This window comes from Bombina bombina, chromosome 5, assembly GCF_027579735.1.
Source record: "Bombina bombina isolate aBomBom1 chromosome 5, aBomBom1.pri, whole genome shotgun sequence".
NCBI classification, from domain to species: Eukaryota; Metazoa; Chordata; class Amphibia; order Anura; family Bombinatoridae; genus Bombina; species Bombina bombina.
In genome coordinates this window covers 88,652,659-88,672,585 of record NC_069503.1, presented here as the reverse complement: position 1 = coordinate 88,672,585, position 19,927 = coordinate 88,652,659, and the positions used below count along the sequence as shown (strand labels likewise).

At 41.3% G+C, this 19,927-nt stretch overlaps 1 protein-coding gene across 2 annotated transcripts in view; it reads left to right on the top strand.

The window, feature by feature from the left end:
* LOC128659946 (oocyte zinc finger protein XlCOF6.1-like) overlaps positions 1-19,927 on the top strand; it is a 156,820-nt gene that overhangs the window by 91,787 nt on the left and 45,106 nt on the right. The window contains exon 7 of one of the 2 annotated variants that reach the window (XM_053713535.1): positions 8,227-11,453. The exons of the other annotated variant lie outside the window; for it this stretch is intronic. Coding sequence (XP_053569510.1) covers positions 8,227-8,891 — 665 coding nt within the window. The 3' untranslated portion in view covers positions 8,892-11,453. Of the gene's footprint in view, positions 1-8,226; positions 11,454-19,927 lie in introns of those variants that run through there. 2 annotated transcript variants of the gene reach the window in all.

The window sequence follows — 19,927 nt, the reverse complement described above, 5'->3', positions numbered from 1 at the left end:
AATTGTGAAGTTAAAGGGCTGCAAGGCCAAGCTCCAACGCAGTAGGCGTCTGTTGTCTCCGGAAACACTGTTAAGCCATACCAGGGGGTTGTGATCTTGAGCACTGTGAAAGCTATCCCGTATAGCTAGGGTTCCAGTTTCTTGAGTGCCCACACCAGTGCCAAGCATTCTTTCTCCACTGCCGCATAGCCTATATCCCTTGGTAGTAGTTTCCTGCTAATGTAGGCTATAGGGTGTTCACGGCCCTCCTCATCCATCTGGCTCAGCACTGTTTCCAACATGAACATGGAGGCATCTGTATGGACACAAAAACGTTTGGATTGGTTAGGAGCGGCCAGGATAGGCGCAGAAATCAGTGCTGTATTCAATTGCTGGAAGGCAGCCTCGCACTCGGAGGACCACAGGACTTGCCGGAGTAAGTGCTTTCTGTTCAGGTCAGTCAGGGATTTGGCCAGGGTGCTATAATTGGGAACAAACTTGCGGTAGTAATCGGCTGTTCCAAGAAAGGTTTTGGGGGTGAGCCAGTTAGCGACTGCCTCAATCTTGGCCGGCTACGGCCTCCGCTTCCCGCAGCCCACACAGTGTCCAAGGTACTGGACCTCTAAACACCCTACTGTGCACTTGTTTGGCTTCAGCGTCAGACCTGCAGCCATGATGCGGTCCAAAACGGTGCCTAGGTGGACCAAGTATTCCTCCCAGGTATCGCTGTAGATCGCAATGTCATCTAGGCATGCGCAGGCATAATCCTGGAGGCGATCTACCATCCTCTGGAACGTCGCCAGTGGATTCTTCATCCCAAACGGCATGACCTTAAACTGGTACATGCCGAATGGGGTGATGAATGCCAACTTCGGAATGGATTCTGGGTCAAGGGGGATCTGCCAGTAACCCTTGCAGAGGTCTAACGTTGTTAGAAAGTTACCCCTTGCGATGCGGTCTAATAGGGCATAGGATAGGCGTTGGTCGTGGTTCAGTCATTAAGCATACGGAAATCTACACAAAATAGGGTGGTGCCATCCCACTTGGGCACCAGCACCACCGGGGATGCCCAGGGGCTGTTGGACGACTCAATAACTCCTGTGTCCAGCATCTCCCTGAGCTTGCGGCGCATGCCTTCCCTAACTGACCCGGGGACCCGGTACACCTACTGCCGCAAGGGCGCTTGTCCCGGGGTCTCCACTCGGTGCACCTGTCGGTTCTCATGTACCTGTCTGACTTGCTCTCGCTGCACGGTCCCTAACCGCTCATCTCACTTTGTCTTTCCTACGCTGGTGGGCACCCTATTCCGCCTGAGTAGCTCCGGCATGGGCAGACTCTCCAAGGCCTCCATGGCAGGAGCGCATATGGTGGCTACCTCCTCTGGCCTCTCTTGGTAGGCCTTCAGCATGTTCACATAAAAAAAAGTCCGGCAAACCCGGTCGTCTGAACATTTGGCTACCATGTAGGTAGTGTCACAAAGCTGCTCTATTACTCGGTAGGGTCCCTGCCAAGCTTGTCGGTCTTGGTCGGCTTCAGGGCCAGGACCTTCTGTCCAACTTCTAAAGTGCGGTTACGAGCATACGATCATAACACTGTTTCTGTCTTCCTTGGGCGACCTGAAGGTTCTCACGCACTCGGGTGGAGAGGTCCTTCAGTCGGTCCCTGAATTCCAGGACGTACCCTACAATGGAGGGTCTCTCCTCCCCAACTGATCCTTCCCAGTGGGCTCTAAGCAAGTCTAGGGGTCCCCTCACCCTCTGGCCATACACTAGGTCAAAGGTGGAAAACCTGTGAACAGGAGGTGCGGCAGTTATCTCTCCCAGTTCCTGTGAGAGGCCAAGAATGTCCGAAGCAGCTGCTTCAGTGTCCCATTAAACCTCTCGCACAATCCGTTGGTCTGGGGGTTGTATGGAGCACTTGGCAGGTGTCTTATCCCGCAAAGCCGCCATAGCTGCTGGGTGAGCTCAGCAGTAAACTTGAGTCCCCTGGTCCGAGATAATCTCCCGGGGAAAACCCACTCTGGCAAAGATCCAGAGCATCGGCTACGGTCTCTGCTTGGATGTTGGCCAGAGGGATTGCCACCGGGTAGCGTAGTCCACTACCGTCAGTATGTATCTTTTCCGAAGGACTGGGATGGGGCAATGAGCCGACGATGTCAACAGCTATCCTGCTGAATGGTTCATCGATGATAGGAAGGGGATGTCCTGCCAGGGGCATTTAATGCCCTATACGTAGCAGGCCGTACCAATACTTCTGCGGTACCATTTGTCGCTTGGGCATCTGCTTGATCCCACCACTCTCGGTAACCCAGTACAGAAATTCTCTGTCCCACTCAAAGTGGTTCCCGTCCTAAGCCCCCTGGGTCGGTCCTCGCACAGGCTCGGTTGGGCGCTGACGTCTGGTTGCTTAACGTGTCCTGTACAAAGTCTGAGGTGGGAAGCCCAGGAAACATAGTAGTCAGGTGGGGATGGCTTACCTGGGTCCCCAGGTCAAGTGCGGCAGCTTGGAGCCTGGCTTGTTGGTGGGTGGTGACTGGGCAAGTATCCATAGGACCATCCATAATGAAAGAGGATGCAAGATGCCTCAAATCATTACCCAACAAGACTTCCGTCGGCAAGTGGGCCATGATTCCTAGAAAACAGGAATCCACAGGAAACAGCTTTCCTAAAGTAAAATCACATAGAATTTATTCAATAAGTTAAAAGTACATGGGCTTCAATGCAAGGTAAAAAAGGTAGAAGAAACGGTCATGGGCCATGATTCCTACTTACCCCCAGCCACACGAGCTGTAATGGATTTCCTTGTCTGGTCCGAACTGGGGACCAGGTGTGGAGCTGATTGTTGCCAGCTGCCGTCTGCACCGGGTCTACCTTATGCAGAACCCCAAATTCTTCTTCGGCCCAAGCGGCGTTGTCCGCTGAGCTTCCTGACTCAAAGCAGTGAGCCGCTCCTCTTGATACCCCAGCTGGTGCCCTGGTCCAGTTGGGGTGGGGCGGATTTTTTGGGCAATTGGACCGTACATGGCCCACTTGATCACAACCGTAGCACCGGATTGTCTTCCGAGGCGGACTGGGCCCAGAAGAGTGGAGTGGAGCCGGTGGAACAGAGGGGTGTCAATGGGTAACGGTAGGCTAAGGAGGCGTTGGAGTGGAGCGGGTTGTTGTACGGGATTCGCGTTGAACCGTGCATCGGGCATCCAAGAACAGTTTGATCCACTGTCTCAGTTTTCCGGTCCCTGACTCATTCTCGTATCCCCGGCGGGGAGCGATCATAATAAGGATGAGCTGACAGACTTGGGATAAGGTGGTCACTTGGCAACCCGAAAAATAATAATCAAGGGAGCGGGTGAACTGATGGTTCCACTCTGTAAAGGGTTGGCCCACTCTCCTCCTCGGGCTGCGGAACTTCAAAAGGTGAGCCTCAGGGGCTATGGCATACCTAGCCAAGATGTGCTCCTTCACCCGCTCATAGTTCCGCTTGTCTTCTAGGGGAATGGCCTCAAACGCATCCAAAGCCCTACCCGACAGCTTCCCAATTATGAGGGTAACTCTGTCAGCATCAGCGATGCCCTGCAGTTCGCATTGGGTCTCGAATACCTGCAGGAATCAATCTATCTCCTCCTCTCCTTCTTCAAAGGCATGGAAAGCCTCATGGCGTAACTTCTTCTGAGGGGAAGCGGGCCTCAGATCGGCCAGTGCAGTTCCCCCATAGCTTTCTGGACCTCCAGCATTTTTAGGCATGTAGTGTCTGCAATAATCTGTGTGGTGATCTCCTGCGGTGGGGTGGTCCCTGTGGGGTGGTCCCATATTGCGCCAGTCGCAACTGGATTTCCCGCAGGACTTCGGACATCTCAGTCCCTCCGGTTGAGGGCTCGCTGGTCCAGTCATTCATGTCCCTTTACCTGCCAGTGCCAAGTAAAATAGGAACATGAAATAAATAGTTTAATTGATGCAGATGCATTTATTCTGAACATTTGTAGCTATATTTTCAGTTATAGGAAAGCTTTGCCCGTGTTCTTTGGATATATACTCTCTGATTAATTCTTACTCCCAGGGTCTACATACATTGCACACACAGTACACATACAGACAGCATACAGTAGTACTCAGCCACTGTATGCTGTCTGCAGGTGCACTGTATGGCTGAGTACTACTGTATGCTGTCTGCATGTGCACTGTATGACTGAGTACTACTTTATGCTGTCTGCATGCGCACTGTGTGGCCGAGTACTGCTGTATGCTGTCTGCATGTGCCCTGTATGACTGAGTACTACTGTATGCTGTCTGCATGAGCACTGTGTGGCCGAGTACTGCTGTATGCTGTCTGCATGTGCACTGTATGGTTGAGTACTACTGTATGCTGCCTACATGTGCACTGTATGGCTCTCTGCCAATACAGTGCACATGCATATAGTAGTACTCAGCGATACAGTGCACATGCAGGTAGCATACAGTAGTACTCAGCCATACAGTGCACATGCAAACAGCATACCATGGCAGAAAGTGAAGCCATTTTAGCTAAATTTTTTCATAGTGTATATGGCTAGAAACTAACATGAATCCATTTTATCTATATACTCCATAGTTGCAAATTTGCTGTATTTTTATAGTTATATGTTTAGCTATTCAGTTGCCATTGCCAATGTCATTTTCCCCTATTATGTTTAGCATAGAGGCCTAATAGTTTGCACTTTGTGTTGTTTTGGCTGATATATACTTAGGTAGGGGTAGCTACTCCTTATACTTTTCATATAAGCCAGCTTTTAACTGATGCATGATGTATTGCACTTTTATATTTTATTGTTGTAACTCTGGAATGTATAAGAGCAACAAGGCTGTAGCTCAATTTCACATATCTGATCTGTCATGGTTTTCACATTTTTTAGGGCCAGCCTGCTGTACACACATTCCTTTTAAACGTCTTTGAAGCAAATATCCCATTTAGGGTGTCCACCTGCCCCGGTATCACCGGGACAGTCCCGGTCTGACACTGTGTGTCCCGGAACTACCCTCAAATGCCCCGGGCTAAGAGCTCCTCTGGCGCAGCAGTGAATACACACAAAAAAAATCTTAGCTGGCCAAGGGAGCTCTTAGCCCGGGTTACTAAAACACGGGCTGGCGTCTGGAAGAGAGACTGAGGAGTGTGTGGGAGGGGGGGAAGAGGATTGAGGAGTCGACCGGAAACTCATTTATGGCGCTAAGTTAGACCACCTGCGCTCTTTTGTTTGGGAAGACTCAGTCTCTACTTTCTACCCGTATGGCCATTATGGATGCTTTTGAGAAATTGGTGAGCTCACTGGGCTGGCCCCTGAGGGAAGTGTTGAGCTGAGCAACAGAAACTGGCAGTGCGTGGGCAACAAAGAGAGCTTCAAGACCCCCTGTACCAAGTAAGAGCTGATATATCAGCCACATATGTACCAGTCCATGCTGTAAATTCAGGGCTCAGGTATACTGTTTCTTAGTAAGGAAATTATATATATATATATATATATATATATATATATATATATATATATATATATATATATATATATATATATATATATATATATATATATAAAATATATATATATAAATTTGATTTCATATTGAATTTGATGCCGCAAGAAGCCACACACCCCAAACCACACCCTCTCCACCCCCATTTAAAAAGTATCCAGGAATCTTCTGGGCAAAAGGTGGCAACCCTAATCCCATTTTATATCAACAGTGTTGATATAAAATGGGATTTTTGCTTCAGAGAAGTTTAAAGGGAATGTGTGTGTTTTTGTGAGACAATTCAGAGCTGGGTACCGCCCTTTTTTATACTTGCAGACTGAAAAAATGTGAATTTAACTGGTTTTTGCTTATTTTCAATCTGTTTTAAATCAAAGGGGGAAAGGGCATTTTTTAGCAGTCCAGTTTAATATACTTCTCTATTTTAGGCATTTAATATCTGAGCACTGGATTTAATTTTGATTGACTCACATCATCCCAGTTGAAAAAGCCAATAGAGGCGAAACATGTTAGGGCTTAGGGATCTTTAAAATGCGGTTAGCATTTTCTTTTTTTTAAAAAGCGAGGAGAGACTGGCTATATTACATATAGACAATGGGCTTTATGACGGTATTATAAGACATGCTGCAAATGTTGGCACGTGTCATTTATTTCCTAATATTTTCCCATTAGATCTTATAATATGTTAGATAAATCTTGAGATATAGTAGTGGTGGAGGAGTGCATTAGTGGTAATTATCGATCGTATCACTTACCTTAACAGAATTAAGACAGAGATAAATATATGTATTTTATTTAAGTCCAGTATTTGAGATAAAACCCAGGTGCCTGCACAGTGGATAATGTTACACTTTACTTACAAAGCTTAATAAAATTAACAGCAAGTTTCAGTCAGGAGTCCGTGCAAGCTAACATAGCATATAATCAGCTGAGCGCAAAGAGCCTCATATAATATCTTTCTTTGTAACTGAATGTATTTAATACATTGTTGTTCAACACGCTGCGGATGTGGACACGTGTCCTAAACCAACCAATAATAACAATTCTACATCTAAGGACAAACATAGACTATTAGATATCGAATTAGGAGCGTAAGCTCAAACTTTTGTTGTAATCTCCATAATATTGAATAAGCAATTTCAGTATTAGCAGCGTGTATATGCATGCATTACGAATTATTTATGAGTAGATGTTATGTTTTTTTGTTTTCATTTACTGTTAGGAGCTGAGCGAAAATGGCATCATATAATACCTTTCTTTGTAACGAAACGCTAATTATACACTAGTGTCTGACACGCTGCGAATGTGGGCGCGTGTCCTAAACTAAATTTAGATCTACAACTCTATTTTTAAGTTTATATATTTACCACTAGATACCAATTAGGAGCAGAAGCCTAGACTTTAGATGAGTTTGTTACAGAATTGAATAGGCAATTGCAGCCGTAGTAACATGTAAATGCATTCATTACCTACTATTTATCAGTAGATGTTATAACCTCTTATTTTCCGTTTATTACTAGTATTGATTACTAGCTACTTAATATTCAGTGACCTTAGATGTTACAGCATATTATTCTTACTGACCCCTAGCACACTGAATGTATTCTAGAAATACCATATGATAAGCACTCTGCCTATATTTAGACCTCAGACTGCCTTTCAGACCTAAAGTAATATATCTAGGGCTTATAACACTCATTGCACTGGTATAAAATCTGTTATAGACATACATTAACACTGGGGAACGGATCTATTTTGACAAAAGTTATTGGATTCAATAGTTTGATCTATAAGAGGGGTACCTCTATATTTATCTATAACAGTATAATCAATGTTGAACCACCACTGAATTCCAATACACTCCATTAAAAGCACTTTTGCATATTAGATATGTTATCTAACTATGGATTAACACCGACATCCTAGGTTGGAATTTACATACAATAGGCAAGTGTACTCCCTCCTGTTTTCAAGTATTAAAATATTCTTAACCTGACTTACTCCTCTGTGTTTTTAAGATGTATGTGTGTGAGTTGTTTATTTTATTTTTATTATCCTATTAAATGTTATATTTTAATCAAACATATCTCTGCAGATCATTACTATAAAATTGTTCTCTAATTCAACAGCCTCAGAGGAATGAGAGTGCTATACAAGTGTTCAATATCATCAGTCCTGTACTGATTTTTCCTCGTATTTGTAACTTTGTACACAGAACCTTGGCCTGTGACATAATTTTATCTGCAATTCACAATATTGATAAGCAGAATCATACTATTATAGGTGTTCTTTATTCTTCATTTAAGTAGTGCCATTAGTACCCCTTTCTTTTTCGTGACTAGTATAGAGGCTCAGATGTGAAATGCCAAAAATGCCAGCTGTTTTAGAAACTGGACCTTTTTTTTAGAAAAACACCCAAAACCTTTATTTTAGGTATGTGTATATATGTTGGCTTATACTGTGTATTGTCCATGCCTTCTTAATAAAACCTAAATAAAAATGACTTATTTAAAGTATACAGAGTGTCATTTTATTTCATTTAATATTTATATTATTATATAATATTTAAGTGCTGCCCAGTTGTCAGGTCGTGTAAAACATTTTATGCTCAGAGCAGTAGCAGGTCTGCACAGCTGTAAAACATTTTTAGAGGGAACATTGAATGTAGGGGACTGACTAAATCAGAACAGTTTATATGTTCTCATAATTATGTAATTAATAACATTACTCCCATTGTGTTTCTTATTGACAGGTGAATTCACAAACTGCAATAATCTTAGTCATGATGCTTCTTTACATCTTCAAAATCAAAGAAGCCTCGTGGGAAATGTATGTTCTGAATGTGGGAAATGTTTTCTTAAGAAATCACATCTTTATAAACATCTGAAAATGCATACAGAAGAAAATCCATTTTTCTGTTCTATATGTGGTAAATGTTTTAATCATAAACGAAATCTTGTTGCTCATCAGAAAATTCATACAGGAGAAAAGCCATTTTCCTGTTCTATATGTGGAAAATGTTTTAACTATAAAACAAATCTAACTGCTCATCAGAGAATTCACACAGGAGAGAAAGCATTTTCATGTTCTGACTGTGGAAAATGTTTTACTCAGAAATCACATCTTATTACGCATCAGAAAACTCATACCGGAGAGAAAGCATTTTCATGTTCTGACTGTGGGAAATGTTTTACTATGAATTCAACTCTTATTGCACATCAGAAAACTCATACAGGAGAGAAGGCATTTTCATGTTCTGACTGCGGGAAATGTTTTACTTTGAAACCAACTCTTATTAGGCATCAGAAAACTCATACAGGAGAGAAGGCATTTTCATGTTCTGACTGTGGGAAATGTTTTACTTTGAAAACAACTCTTATTACGCATCAGAAAACTCATTCAAAGAAATCAGTTTAACCTCCTGGTGTAGAGGGCGACACGTAGTTGTCACCCACACAATATCAAGTGCTGATGATGACTGCATGTGACCCCCTGAGGCACACAGTTTTGCAGTTGTTTGAGGCCCCTTTTGCACCTCAAGCATTTATGAGGTGAGCCCAGGGTGGATTTGATTCAAATCAATTTGATTTATATAATGATTTAAATCACTAGTCAGTAAGACCGATTTAAATCATGGTTTTCATTTTTAGAATAATAGATTTTCAGATTATTTTTTTCAGTTATAGCACACCATTACTGATTTGGTTATATATATATATATATATGCATTAGGGCTGGGCGATATGACCCAAAAAAAAATAATCGCAATTTTTTTGGAAAAAAACGCGATTGCGAATTAATCACAATTTTATTAAAAATGACTATAACACCTTCATTTAGCATTAAACAATTTTTAACATTACATAATCTTAATGTACATGTTTATCAATGTCCAATACACTATTTGAGCATAAAAATACAAAACAAAAAATAGTTACAATACAATTTGCTGCCTGTGATGTGATAAAATAGTAGCCCCTAGCCAGTTATTAGGTCTTATGACACACAAGTTCACACAACATTCATGTTTTATTGGACAGTCATTCTAACAGTGTGGACACTGGTATGATTAACATATGAAGCAGTGTAAGCATGGAGAAACCTGAACATTGCTCTTTACAGCAGTATGACTTGTAAAGTTCTGTATATATAAATAAATATAAGTGCAGTTAGCAGTAAAGTAAGTACAATGAATGCACACACTGCTGCATGTGTTATTCATTTTAGGAGTTACTGTCCAGGGAAACATGAGGGATGTTGCATTGACAAGGTCAATCCTGACATCCTGCAGCCTGTCATATACAATCACACACTAGTCACAGCTATTCTGTAGTAGTAGATCTATATAAAAGACCACTAAGAAGTAGAACACATCAACACAGTTATATACAGGAGGTAGTAGTACATAACAAGTTAACTCAAAACATACAAACAAAGCTAATTTAAATGATATTAGCTGGCCAGTTCTTACAACATTGCCCATGTTTACTTGGGCAGTCAGTCTACCTGTGGTAAGAGTAACATGAAGCAGTATGTGCAGCATGTAGAAAGAAACCTGAAAAGTGCTGACTGAGGACTATCCTGCTCCAGCTGCATGATTTGTTTTTCTAAGTAAAGGTAGTACAATGCAGCACACTGCTGCATGTGTTAGTCATTTAGCTGAGTGACTGTGCATGAAAACATGGGGAATGTGGCATTGACATCCTGCAGCCTGTCATATTACATTAATTTTTACAACTATAGCTGTAGTACAGAACACAGTAATAAGTAGAACACCAGTTATAGTTAGAGTAACTACTACAATACATAATACAAACAACTGAACTCAACACACACACAGCTAATTGAAATGAAAATAGCTGTCCAGTTCTTACCACATTGTCATTTGTTTTCTTGGGCACCGGGCAGTCAGTCTAGCTGTGGTATGAGTAAAATATGAAACAGTGTATGCATTGCATGCATGGAGAAACCTGAAAACTGCTAAGTGTGCAGCAGCATGATGTGTGTTCTGTTTCTAAATAAAGTACAGTAAAGCTATTACAATGCACACTGATGCATGTGTTAGTTATTTAGCTGAGTGACTGTCCACTGTCCAGGAAAATATGGGGGATTTGGCATTGGCAAGGGCAATCCTTACATCCTGCAGCCTGTCATTACATAAATTTTTACAGCTCTAGCTGTAGTACAGAACACTTAGAACATGGTAGTTAGAGTACAACTACAATACATAATACATTACAAATAAGTAAACTCAGTCAACACACGCAACAGCAAATTGAAATTAAATTAGTTGCAGTTATTACCACAACACATTGTCCATTTTTTCTTGGCCAGTCAGTCTATCTGTGGTATGAGTAACATATGAAGAAGTGTACAACTACATGGATGGAGAAACTTGCAAAGTGCGTACTGTGCAGCACTGATTTGTGTTTCTAATTGCACAATAAAGTAGTACTTAGTACAACGCACACTGCTTCATGTGTTAGTCATTTAGCTGAGTGACTACTATCCAGGAAAACATGAGGGATGTGGCATTAACAAGGTAAATCCTGCAACCTGTTTTTAACATCCATGCATCAACTAATAGCAGCAGCACTGCAGCATAGTACAGTAAGAGTACAAAACATTATTCAAGATTAAAACAGAGAATACAATAGAAAAACATTGGAATTTGGAAGCTGGCCCGCCCTGGTTATGGCATTGGCCATCGATACAGCCAGAATACAGTCAGTGCACAAAGTGCATGTGCATTTTCACACAGGAGAGAAATGTGAATAACTAAGTATTTGAGCTCACAACATCATAATGTTTTTTTTTGTCATAGTGAGTGACACGTTAAGTACAACTATAACATAGAGCTTGTAAAAGCAGGGCCCATGAAAGAATTGTAATGATTTTTTGTAATAGTAAATAATTTAGTAATATAGTATGTAATAACAAGAGAATAACATAAATAAAATATATTATAACATTTAAAAATTGCATGTTTTTTAGACTTTAGATTGGTTAGGTGCTTTTTGGATACAAAAAAAACAACATCTGACTAGGACAGTACAGCTACAGTAGAACTGTAGTACCATTTTTTTAAGCATTACTAGTGTTTTTAGTGGGTTAGGTTTTTGGCTAAGAAAAACAACATATTTCTGGCTTCAAGCATGAACGTTGACAGGTCACCACATTTCCTCCTGTGCTAAACACCCTCTCTGATGGTGAACTAGTTGCAGGAACACAAAGATATTTTTGTGCTAGCTTGCTCAATTTTGGAAAGTTAATCTGATGTAGTTTCCACCATTGCAGAGGATTTTTCTCACTATCAATGGAGGGAGAAAGCAGGTAGCTGTTCAGCTCTGATGCTATGGCTTTTTCAAGTTGCAGAGATGGAGCAACGGACTCAGTCTTGAAAAAAACTTCCTAAAGACTTTCTTGATTTCTTTGCAGGAGGAGGACCACCTGCTGCAGGTGCTTGCACTGATTTTTCTTCTACATCTATAACTTTGCATGGTGGACTGCTGATTGCTTGACTTGCTTTCTGCACAACTTGCTGCTCGTGCTCAGACACAATGGCCATATCAGACATCACCCTGACCTTGATGCTTGCAATTTTATCCGCATTTATGTAGTTTGTCTTGAATCGTGGATCAAGGAATGATGCCATATCTAGCAGATCTTGAGTATCTTCATAATTTCTATTCATATATTCAAGAATTTAGGATTTCAGTGTCTTGGTAAGGTCAGAATCATCTTCCTCCAGAACCTGAGTCAATGCTCTCTGTTGCTCTAAAACTCTCTCTATCATCTTTTGTCTTGAGGTCCACCTTGTTGGGCACTCTGTTATAAGTGAATGCTTTGGCAGTTGAAGTTCTTCCTAGGCTTGAGTTAATGCCACCTTCTTTTTCCAGCTGTGTGAGAAATGGCAAACAATTTTCTTGCATAAACCTGTGACTCTAGAAATGCGAGGCTCATCTTTCACTGCATTTTCAATTGCAAGATGCAACCTGTGCCCAAAACACTGTAGTCTTCTCCATTTATTCAGAGCAACAGCCTTGACGATGTTTGTGCCATTGTCTGTGGTGATTGATATTTGTTGATCCTCACAGAGTCCCCATGAGGCCAAAGCTTCTCTCAAATCTTGTGCTACATTCTCTCCAGTGTGGTCAGAAGGAAAGTATGATGTTTGCAAACATAGACTTTTGATCTCAAAATCATCATTGATGAAATGCACGGTTAAACTCATATATGGCTCCATTGTTCGGCTTGACCACATATCTGTTGTTGTTGCATAGTATTTCAATTGATTTATCTTAGATTTAACTATAGCTTTGCATTTTGCATACCTTTCTGGGATTGCAACTACTGAGAAGTAATTGCGAGATGGCATTTGGTATCTCTTGTCGAGTGTGTGTATCATTCTTTTGAAGCCTTCTTTACTAACTGTGTATGCAGGCACCATGTCTTTGCATATATAATATGCGATAGCGTTGGTTATTTCTCTATGCCTTTTTGAGGTCTTCCCATATGGTGCTGTGTTTGCAAATGCCTTTATGATTGATTGCTGCTGCTCAACTTTAGATGTACAACTTGTTTGTGTTCTCTCTACCAGGGTTTTTTTTTTGCCATACATCGTTCATAGATTTCATTATGCCGCTGTTTAAGATGCTGCAACAGGTTTTATGTGTTACTTCATTTTGCTGCAACACTCGTTCCACAAGTTTTGCAGATTACTTGGTTCTGTTTCTCATCCTCTTTTCTGAATCCATAATATTCCCAAACAACTGATGTTGAATTTTTCTTTGGCACCAACAATTCTGTAGCAACATCAACATCATTTCCATCATCATCGTCGTTATTGTTGGACACAGACAGCTCTTCAGATCTCATCTTAAATTTTATGTACCACGCACATAATACTAGCTGGAACAAAAAATATGAGGAGAATCAGGGGATTATACTACCGCACACACTGCCAATATCAGTAGGGTCAGGTGTCACTGGCAACCGTGGCACAAATAGACTAGACCACAGTCTTGCACTTGAATATAAAGACAGAGAACTATTGAATGGCCTTGATAATGCAGTTAGCCTAGCTCTGATGATGCTAGTATAGCTTCTTCAAGTTGCAGAGATGACGCAGCGGAAGCAGTCTTAAAAAAGCTGCTTAAAGATTTTTTATTAGAATCACAAAATTTATTTTGATTAATAATTAAAGAATAGATTATATGCTTCTGTTGCAATTAAGACAAGAGAGAGACCACAGGCACTTGAAAGTCTTGAATATAAAGAGAGGACAACAATGTGCTATATGATGCAGTCACCTTGATTGAAGAGAGAACACAGGCTAGCTGCACTTGAATATAAAGAAGACAACGATGGGTTTGATTAAGCTGTCACCTTGATTGAAGAGAGAACACAGGCTTGCTGCACTTTAAAGAAGAAAAAAATAGGCTGATAGTGCTATGATGCAGGAACTTTGATTGAAGAGAAGTAGAGAACACAGTAGCTCGCTGCACTTGAATAGAAAGACAACAATGGGATTGATGATGCAGTCACCTTGATTGAAGAGAAAACAGGCTAGTTGCACTTGAATATAAAGAAGACAACGATGGGCTTGATTAAGCAATCAGTGCACCTTGATTGAAGAGAGAACACAGCCTTGCTGCACTTTAAAGAAGAAAAAAATAGGCTTAGTGCTATGATGCAGTCACCTTGATTGAAGAGAAGTAGAGAACACTGGCTTTCTGCACTTGAATATAAAGACGACAACAATGGGCTCGCTTGATTAAGCAGTCACCTTGATTGAAGAGAGAACACAGGCTAGCTGCACTTGAATATAAAGAAGACAATGATGAGCTTGATTAAGCTGTCACCTTGATTGAAGAGAGAACACAGGCTTGCTGCACTTTAAAGAAGAAAAAAATAGGCTGATAGTGCTATGATGCAGGCACCTTGATTGAAGAGAAGTAGAGAACACAGTGGCTTGCTGCACTTGAATAGAAAGACAACAATGGGATTGATGATGCAGTCACCTTGATTGAAGAGAACACAGGCTAGCTGCACTTGAATATAAAGAAAGAATACAACAATGGACTTGATGATGCAGTGACATCACCTGGATTGAGACTAGAGACAAGAGACCACAGGCTTGTACTTGGTCTAGACTCTAGATCTAGAATATAAAGAAGACAACAATGGGCTTGCTTAACTTAATGATGATGCAGTCACCTTGATTGAGAAGACAGGAGACCACAGGTTTATACACTTGAAATGATTTAAATATAAACTTTAAAGATGACAACAATGGGGTTGCTCATATTCATGTTTATTTAGACTGAGGGAACACTGGCTTTCACTGGAAGAGACTGACCTTGCAGTTATAGAATACACTGGCTCTGGAGGACTGACCTTGCTGTTGTAGAAATCACTGGCTGAATGGGTGACCTAGCTGTTGTAGAAGACAGAGGCTTTCAGAGTTGTAGTGCACCCGCAGGATGACTTTGCTGTTGTAGAAGAAGAAACAGGCTGCACTAGGATGTGGATGACCTTGCTGTTGTAGAAGAAGAAACAGGCTGCAGGATGTGTGGATGACCTTGCTGTTGTAGAAGAAGAAACAGGCTGCAGGATGTGTGGAAGACCTTGCTGTTGTAGAAGAAGAAACAGGCTGCACTAGGATGTGGATGACCTTGCTATTGTAGAAGAAGAAACAGGCTGCAGGATGTGTGGATGACCTTGCTGTTGTAGAAGAAGAAACAGGCTGCAGGATATGTGGATGACCTTGCGGTTGTAGAAGAAGAAACAGGCTGCACTAGGATGTGGATGACCTTGTTGTTGTAGAAGAAGAAACAGGCTGCAGGATGTGTGGATGACCTTGCTGTTGTAGAAGAAGAGACAGGCTGCAGGATGTGTGGATGACCTTGCTGTTGTAGAAGAAGAAACAGGCTGCAGGATGTGTGGATGACCTTGCTGTTGTAGAAGAAGAAACAGGCTGCACTAGGATGTGGATGACCTTGCTGTTGTAGAAGAAGAAACAGGCTGCAGGATGTGTGGATGACCTTGCTGTTGTAGAAGAAGAAACAGGCTGCAGGATATGTGGATGACCTTGCGGTTGTAGAAGAAGAAACAGGCTGCACTAGGATGTGGATGACCTTGTTGTTGTAGAAGAAGAAACAGGCTGCAGGATGTGTGGATGACCTTGCTGTTGTAGAAGAAGAAACAGGCTGCAGGATGTGTGGATGACCTTGCTGTTGTAGAAGAAGAAACAGGCTGCACTAGGATGTGGATGACCTTGTTGTTGTAGAAGAAGAAACAGGCTGCAGGATGTGTGGATGACCTTGCTGTTGTAGAAGAAGAAACAGGCTGCACTAGGATGTGGATGACCTTGTTGTTGTAGAAGAAGAAACAGGCTGCAGGATGTGTGGATGACCTTGCTGTTGTAGAAGAAGAAACAGGCTGCAGGATGTGTGGATGACCTTGCTGTTGTAGAAGAAGAAACAGGCTGCAGGATGTGTGGATGACCTTGCTGTTGTAGAAGAAGAAACAGGCTGCACTAGGATGTGGATGACCTTGCTGTTGTAGAAGAAGAAACAGGCTGCAGGATGTGTGGATGAACTTGCAGTTGTAGAAGAAGAAACAGGCTGCAGGATGTGTGGATGACCTTGCTGTTGTAGAAGAAGAAACAGGCTGCAGGATGTGTGGACGAACTTGCTGTTGTAGAAGAAGAAACAGGATGCAATCTGGAACCACAGCTGTTGGCTGAATTTGGTGAACTTGAGTAGATGACACACAGGCACTGTCAGGCAGTATTTGCTGTTGGTTGAACAAGGAACATAAAATATTTTTAGAATAAGGTGGGTGGTGGGAGGGAGACAAGTTATACTTTTTGGAAAGCCAAAATAAATTAATGAAAATTTGAAATGTATAAAAAAAGTGTTTGTTTTTTTTTACTTTGATGTCCCTCCCAGTCCATTACTGTTTCTGACTGTGTTGTGTTTGTTCATTGTTGTCAACAACACAGTCAGAAACAGTAATGGACTGGGAGGGACATCAAAGTAAAAAAACACTTTTTTTCTACATTTAATTAATTTGTTTTGTGTTCAAGAGCAATAGAGCATGGCATGGATGGCATCCTAAGCAACATTTGAAATTAAATTGACTTATATTTTATTAGCTTAGCTATTTTTTTTATTTTAAGCACAATTGGTTAGGCGTACTTAAGGCTGCTATTTTGTGGCTGCGCAATGCACATGGGCAGTTAATAGGGCATTGCAGACTTGACACAATGGCCCATATTTATCAAGGTCTTGCGGACCTGATCCGACACTGCGGATCAGGTCCGCTAGACCTCGCTGAATACGGCAAGCAATACGCTCGCTGTATTCAGCATTGCACCAGCAGCTCACAAGAGCTGCTGGTGCAACGCCGCCCCCTGCAGACTCGCGGCCAATGGGCCGCCAGCTGGGGGGTGTCAATCAACCCGATCGTACTCGATCGGGTTGATTTCTGGCGATGTCTGTCCGCCTGTTCAGAGCAGGCGGACAGTTTATGGAGCAGCGGTCTTTGTGACCGCTGCTTCATAACTGCTGTTTCTGGTGAGTCTGAAGACCAAAGGATTGAATGTACTTAACATTGACCTGTATTCGAAAGAAACAGATAGGAATACACTATTACACTATAATAGTTTCCACCCTAGACGTCTCATAGAATCTCTGCCTAAAAGCCAACTCACTAGAGTTAAAAGAATAGTGATCAATGAGGAGTTATGTAAGACCAGGTTAACTGAAATGGCCAATAAATTTGAAAGAAGGGGCTATCCACATAAACTATTGCTAGACAAAGTCAATGAAATACAAAATCCCGTCAAATGGGCTTATAAACAAAAGGAAAAGGGAACTAAAAAGTTGGTTTTTGTGTCTCAGTATAATCCCTATAGTGACTTTATCAGCAAAGCTATTAGGAAAAACTGGCATGTTCTTAGGGACTGCAATTATAATGTAGAACAATTTAAAGAACCACCGTTAATGGCATTTAGAAGAGTGAGTAACCTTAGGGATCACTTGGTTAGATCTGATATAGGCCCAGACAAAGAGGTTAAACAAACAAATATGGGGGGAATGAATAAAGGATGCTACCCCTGTCTGAACTGTGCTAGTTGCAATTCCATAATAAGAGGTAGGAATTTTTTTCACCCACACAGTGGTAAAAAATATACCATTGAGGGATACCACACATGCAACAGTAATTATGTTATATATTTAATCAAATGCCCGTGCTCTTTAATTTACCTAGGCGAGACCACACAACTGGTCAGAGAGAGATTAAGCCAACATAGATCTAATATTAGAAGAAAAAACCTAGATGCTCCTTTGTCGAAGCATTTTATTGACATGGGACATGCCATCAGTCAACTCAGATAGCAAATTATAGAGCATGTAAAGGTTTAAAGAAATGGCATGAATAGGGAGACACTATTAAAGCAACGTGAAATGTGGTGGATTCACCATTTTGACACCTTAATACCCAGAGGCCTTAACAGGGATTTTGATTTATCATGTTTTCATTAAAATCAATAACTAAAAAACATTGACTATACCAATACTATCATTTTCTAGGGAATGTGGTCTGATTCATAATTACTCGAGACAGTGTTAGTGTAATTTCCATATAGTCCAGTGCACCTTGCTGAGCAAACATTTTTATAGTGATACAATATTATTATTTTTTAACAACTGTAGAATTGAAAAATATTTGATGCTGCATATATGCTGTTAACAACATATACTGTTAACAACAAAAGTTTATGTTAATATAAGATAATGGTTTGGATACCTTGTATTTGTTATCAGTTTTAATGATGATGCTTTGTAACTAATAATTTTTAATAGTTTTGGTATGTAGCCACTAGGTGGCAGCCATAGGGCCCTTAGAGGTCAGTTTGGCACCAGAGGAAGTGTATTTAAATGTTGAGAAATAGCTATATCATTAGCATGAATAAGAGGTTAACACCTCGAAACGTCGCTGTTTGTTTGATCCAATAAAAGTATTTCAAGTACACAGTGCTGATGACTCTTCGTTGCATAGAGTGACATACTTGAGTATTGCGGTGATACTCTGTCATACGTGCACTATTTGCCAGCTGTGCTGATATCCCAATCTTGAACTTTCAACTATGAAAATACAGCATCTTATTATATAATTAAAAACTAATCTGTTTCAGGATGAATAACCTTTGGAATATAATATATATCTGAAATAGCAACTATCTTTAGATAGATTTTTAATCAAAAAGCATTTTATGTTTAAAAAATCCTATTTATAAAAAACAATCGATTTAAAAAATAAAAAAAATCAGGTAAAAATGTTTTGTTATTTTGTAATTAAAACAAACAAACTGATTTTTATCCACCCTGTGTGACCCAGTGTATTTGCCATATCCAGTGGGGGAGATCCAGGATCCCTTTATAGGTTTGAATCACCTGGAGCCCCATGTTCAAATCAACGTTATAAATATAACAAAAAGCTCATTTCTTTTTAAAGACGCAATGATTTCACGGATCTCCATCCTTACTTATGGGATATCACCTCCTGGTCAGCAGGAGGAGGCAAAGAGCACCACAGCAGAGATGTTAAATAGCTCCTCCCTTCCCTCCCACTCCAGTCATTCTCTTTGCCTACGTTAGTGATAGGAGCAGGTAAAGTGAGGTGTTAGTTTAGATTCTTCAATCAAAAGTTTATTTTTAAAGTAGTGCCAGAGAGTGCTACTTTGTTCTGGGGTGTAGGTTGTCCATATCAGTCTCTGCAGTAGAGCTTTGGTGGCTTTAGAGCTGTGGGAACTTGTGGGACATAATTCTCACTGCGCCTCCCATGTTTTCAGCTGCCCTGTATCCTTCAGCCTGAGGTACTTACTGACTCAGCATTGTTTTATTTCTCAGGCTAATGTGAGGGAGAGGACCTCTCAAGCTTGGGATCTGCCCTACTGCCAGGCAGTGTTTTCGGTAAGTGCTACCTTTCTGGGATTAAGGAGTCTCAGTGTTTGTTACTTTAGCACTATGGTACATAAGGGGTTAATAGAAAACCTTACGTATGTGGGCACGGTTTTAGACTTTCAGGCTGAAAGTTTTCTTTGAGTTAATGCAGGCACTGGGGCTGGAGTTATGTTGTTCATTTTATTTTTTATTTAAATGGAGGGCTCCGGTGGTTCCACACTAGTTTTTCCCTTAGAGAGGGAGACATAGACCTGGGGTACGCCCACGATGGGCGGGACTTCCTGTTTCTTCACGCCTCTGCACTGAGCGCTATTTTCCTCACATTTGTAGGTTGTCATTACGCTGGGCTGGTTGTTTTCTGGGCTGGAGCAGCATGTATTGTATTTTCATGCGCTCCTAGCACGGATGCGTTCCTAGTCCGGTTCAGAGACTGACTGCAGGTAACGGATCATTGTACAGAAGGATCCGGTAGCATTT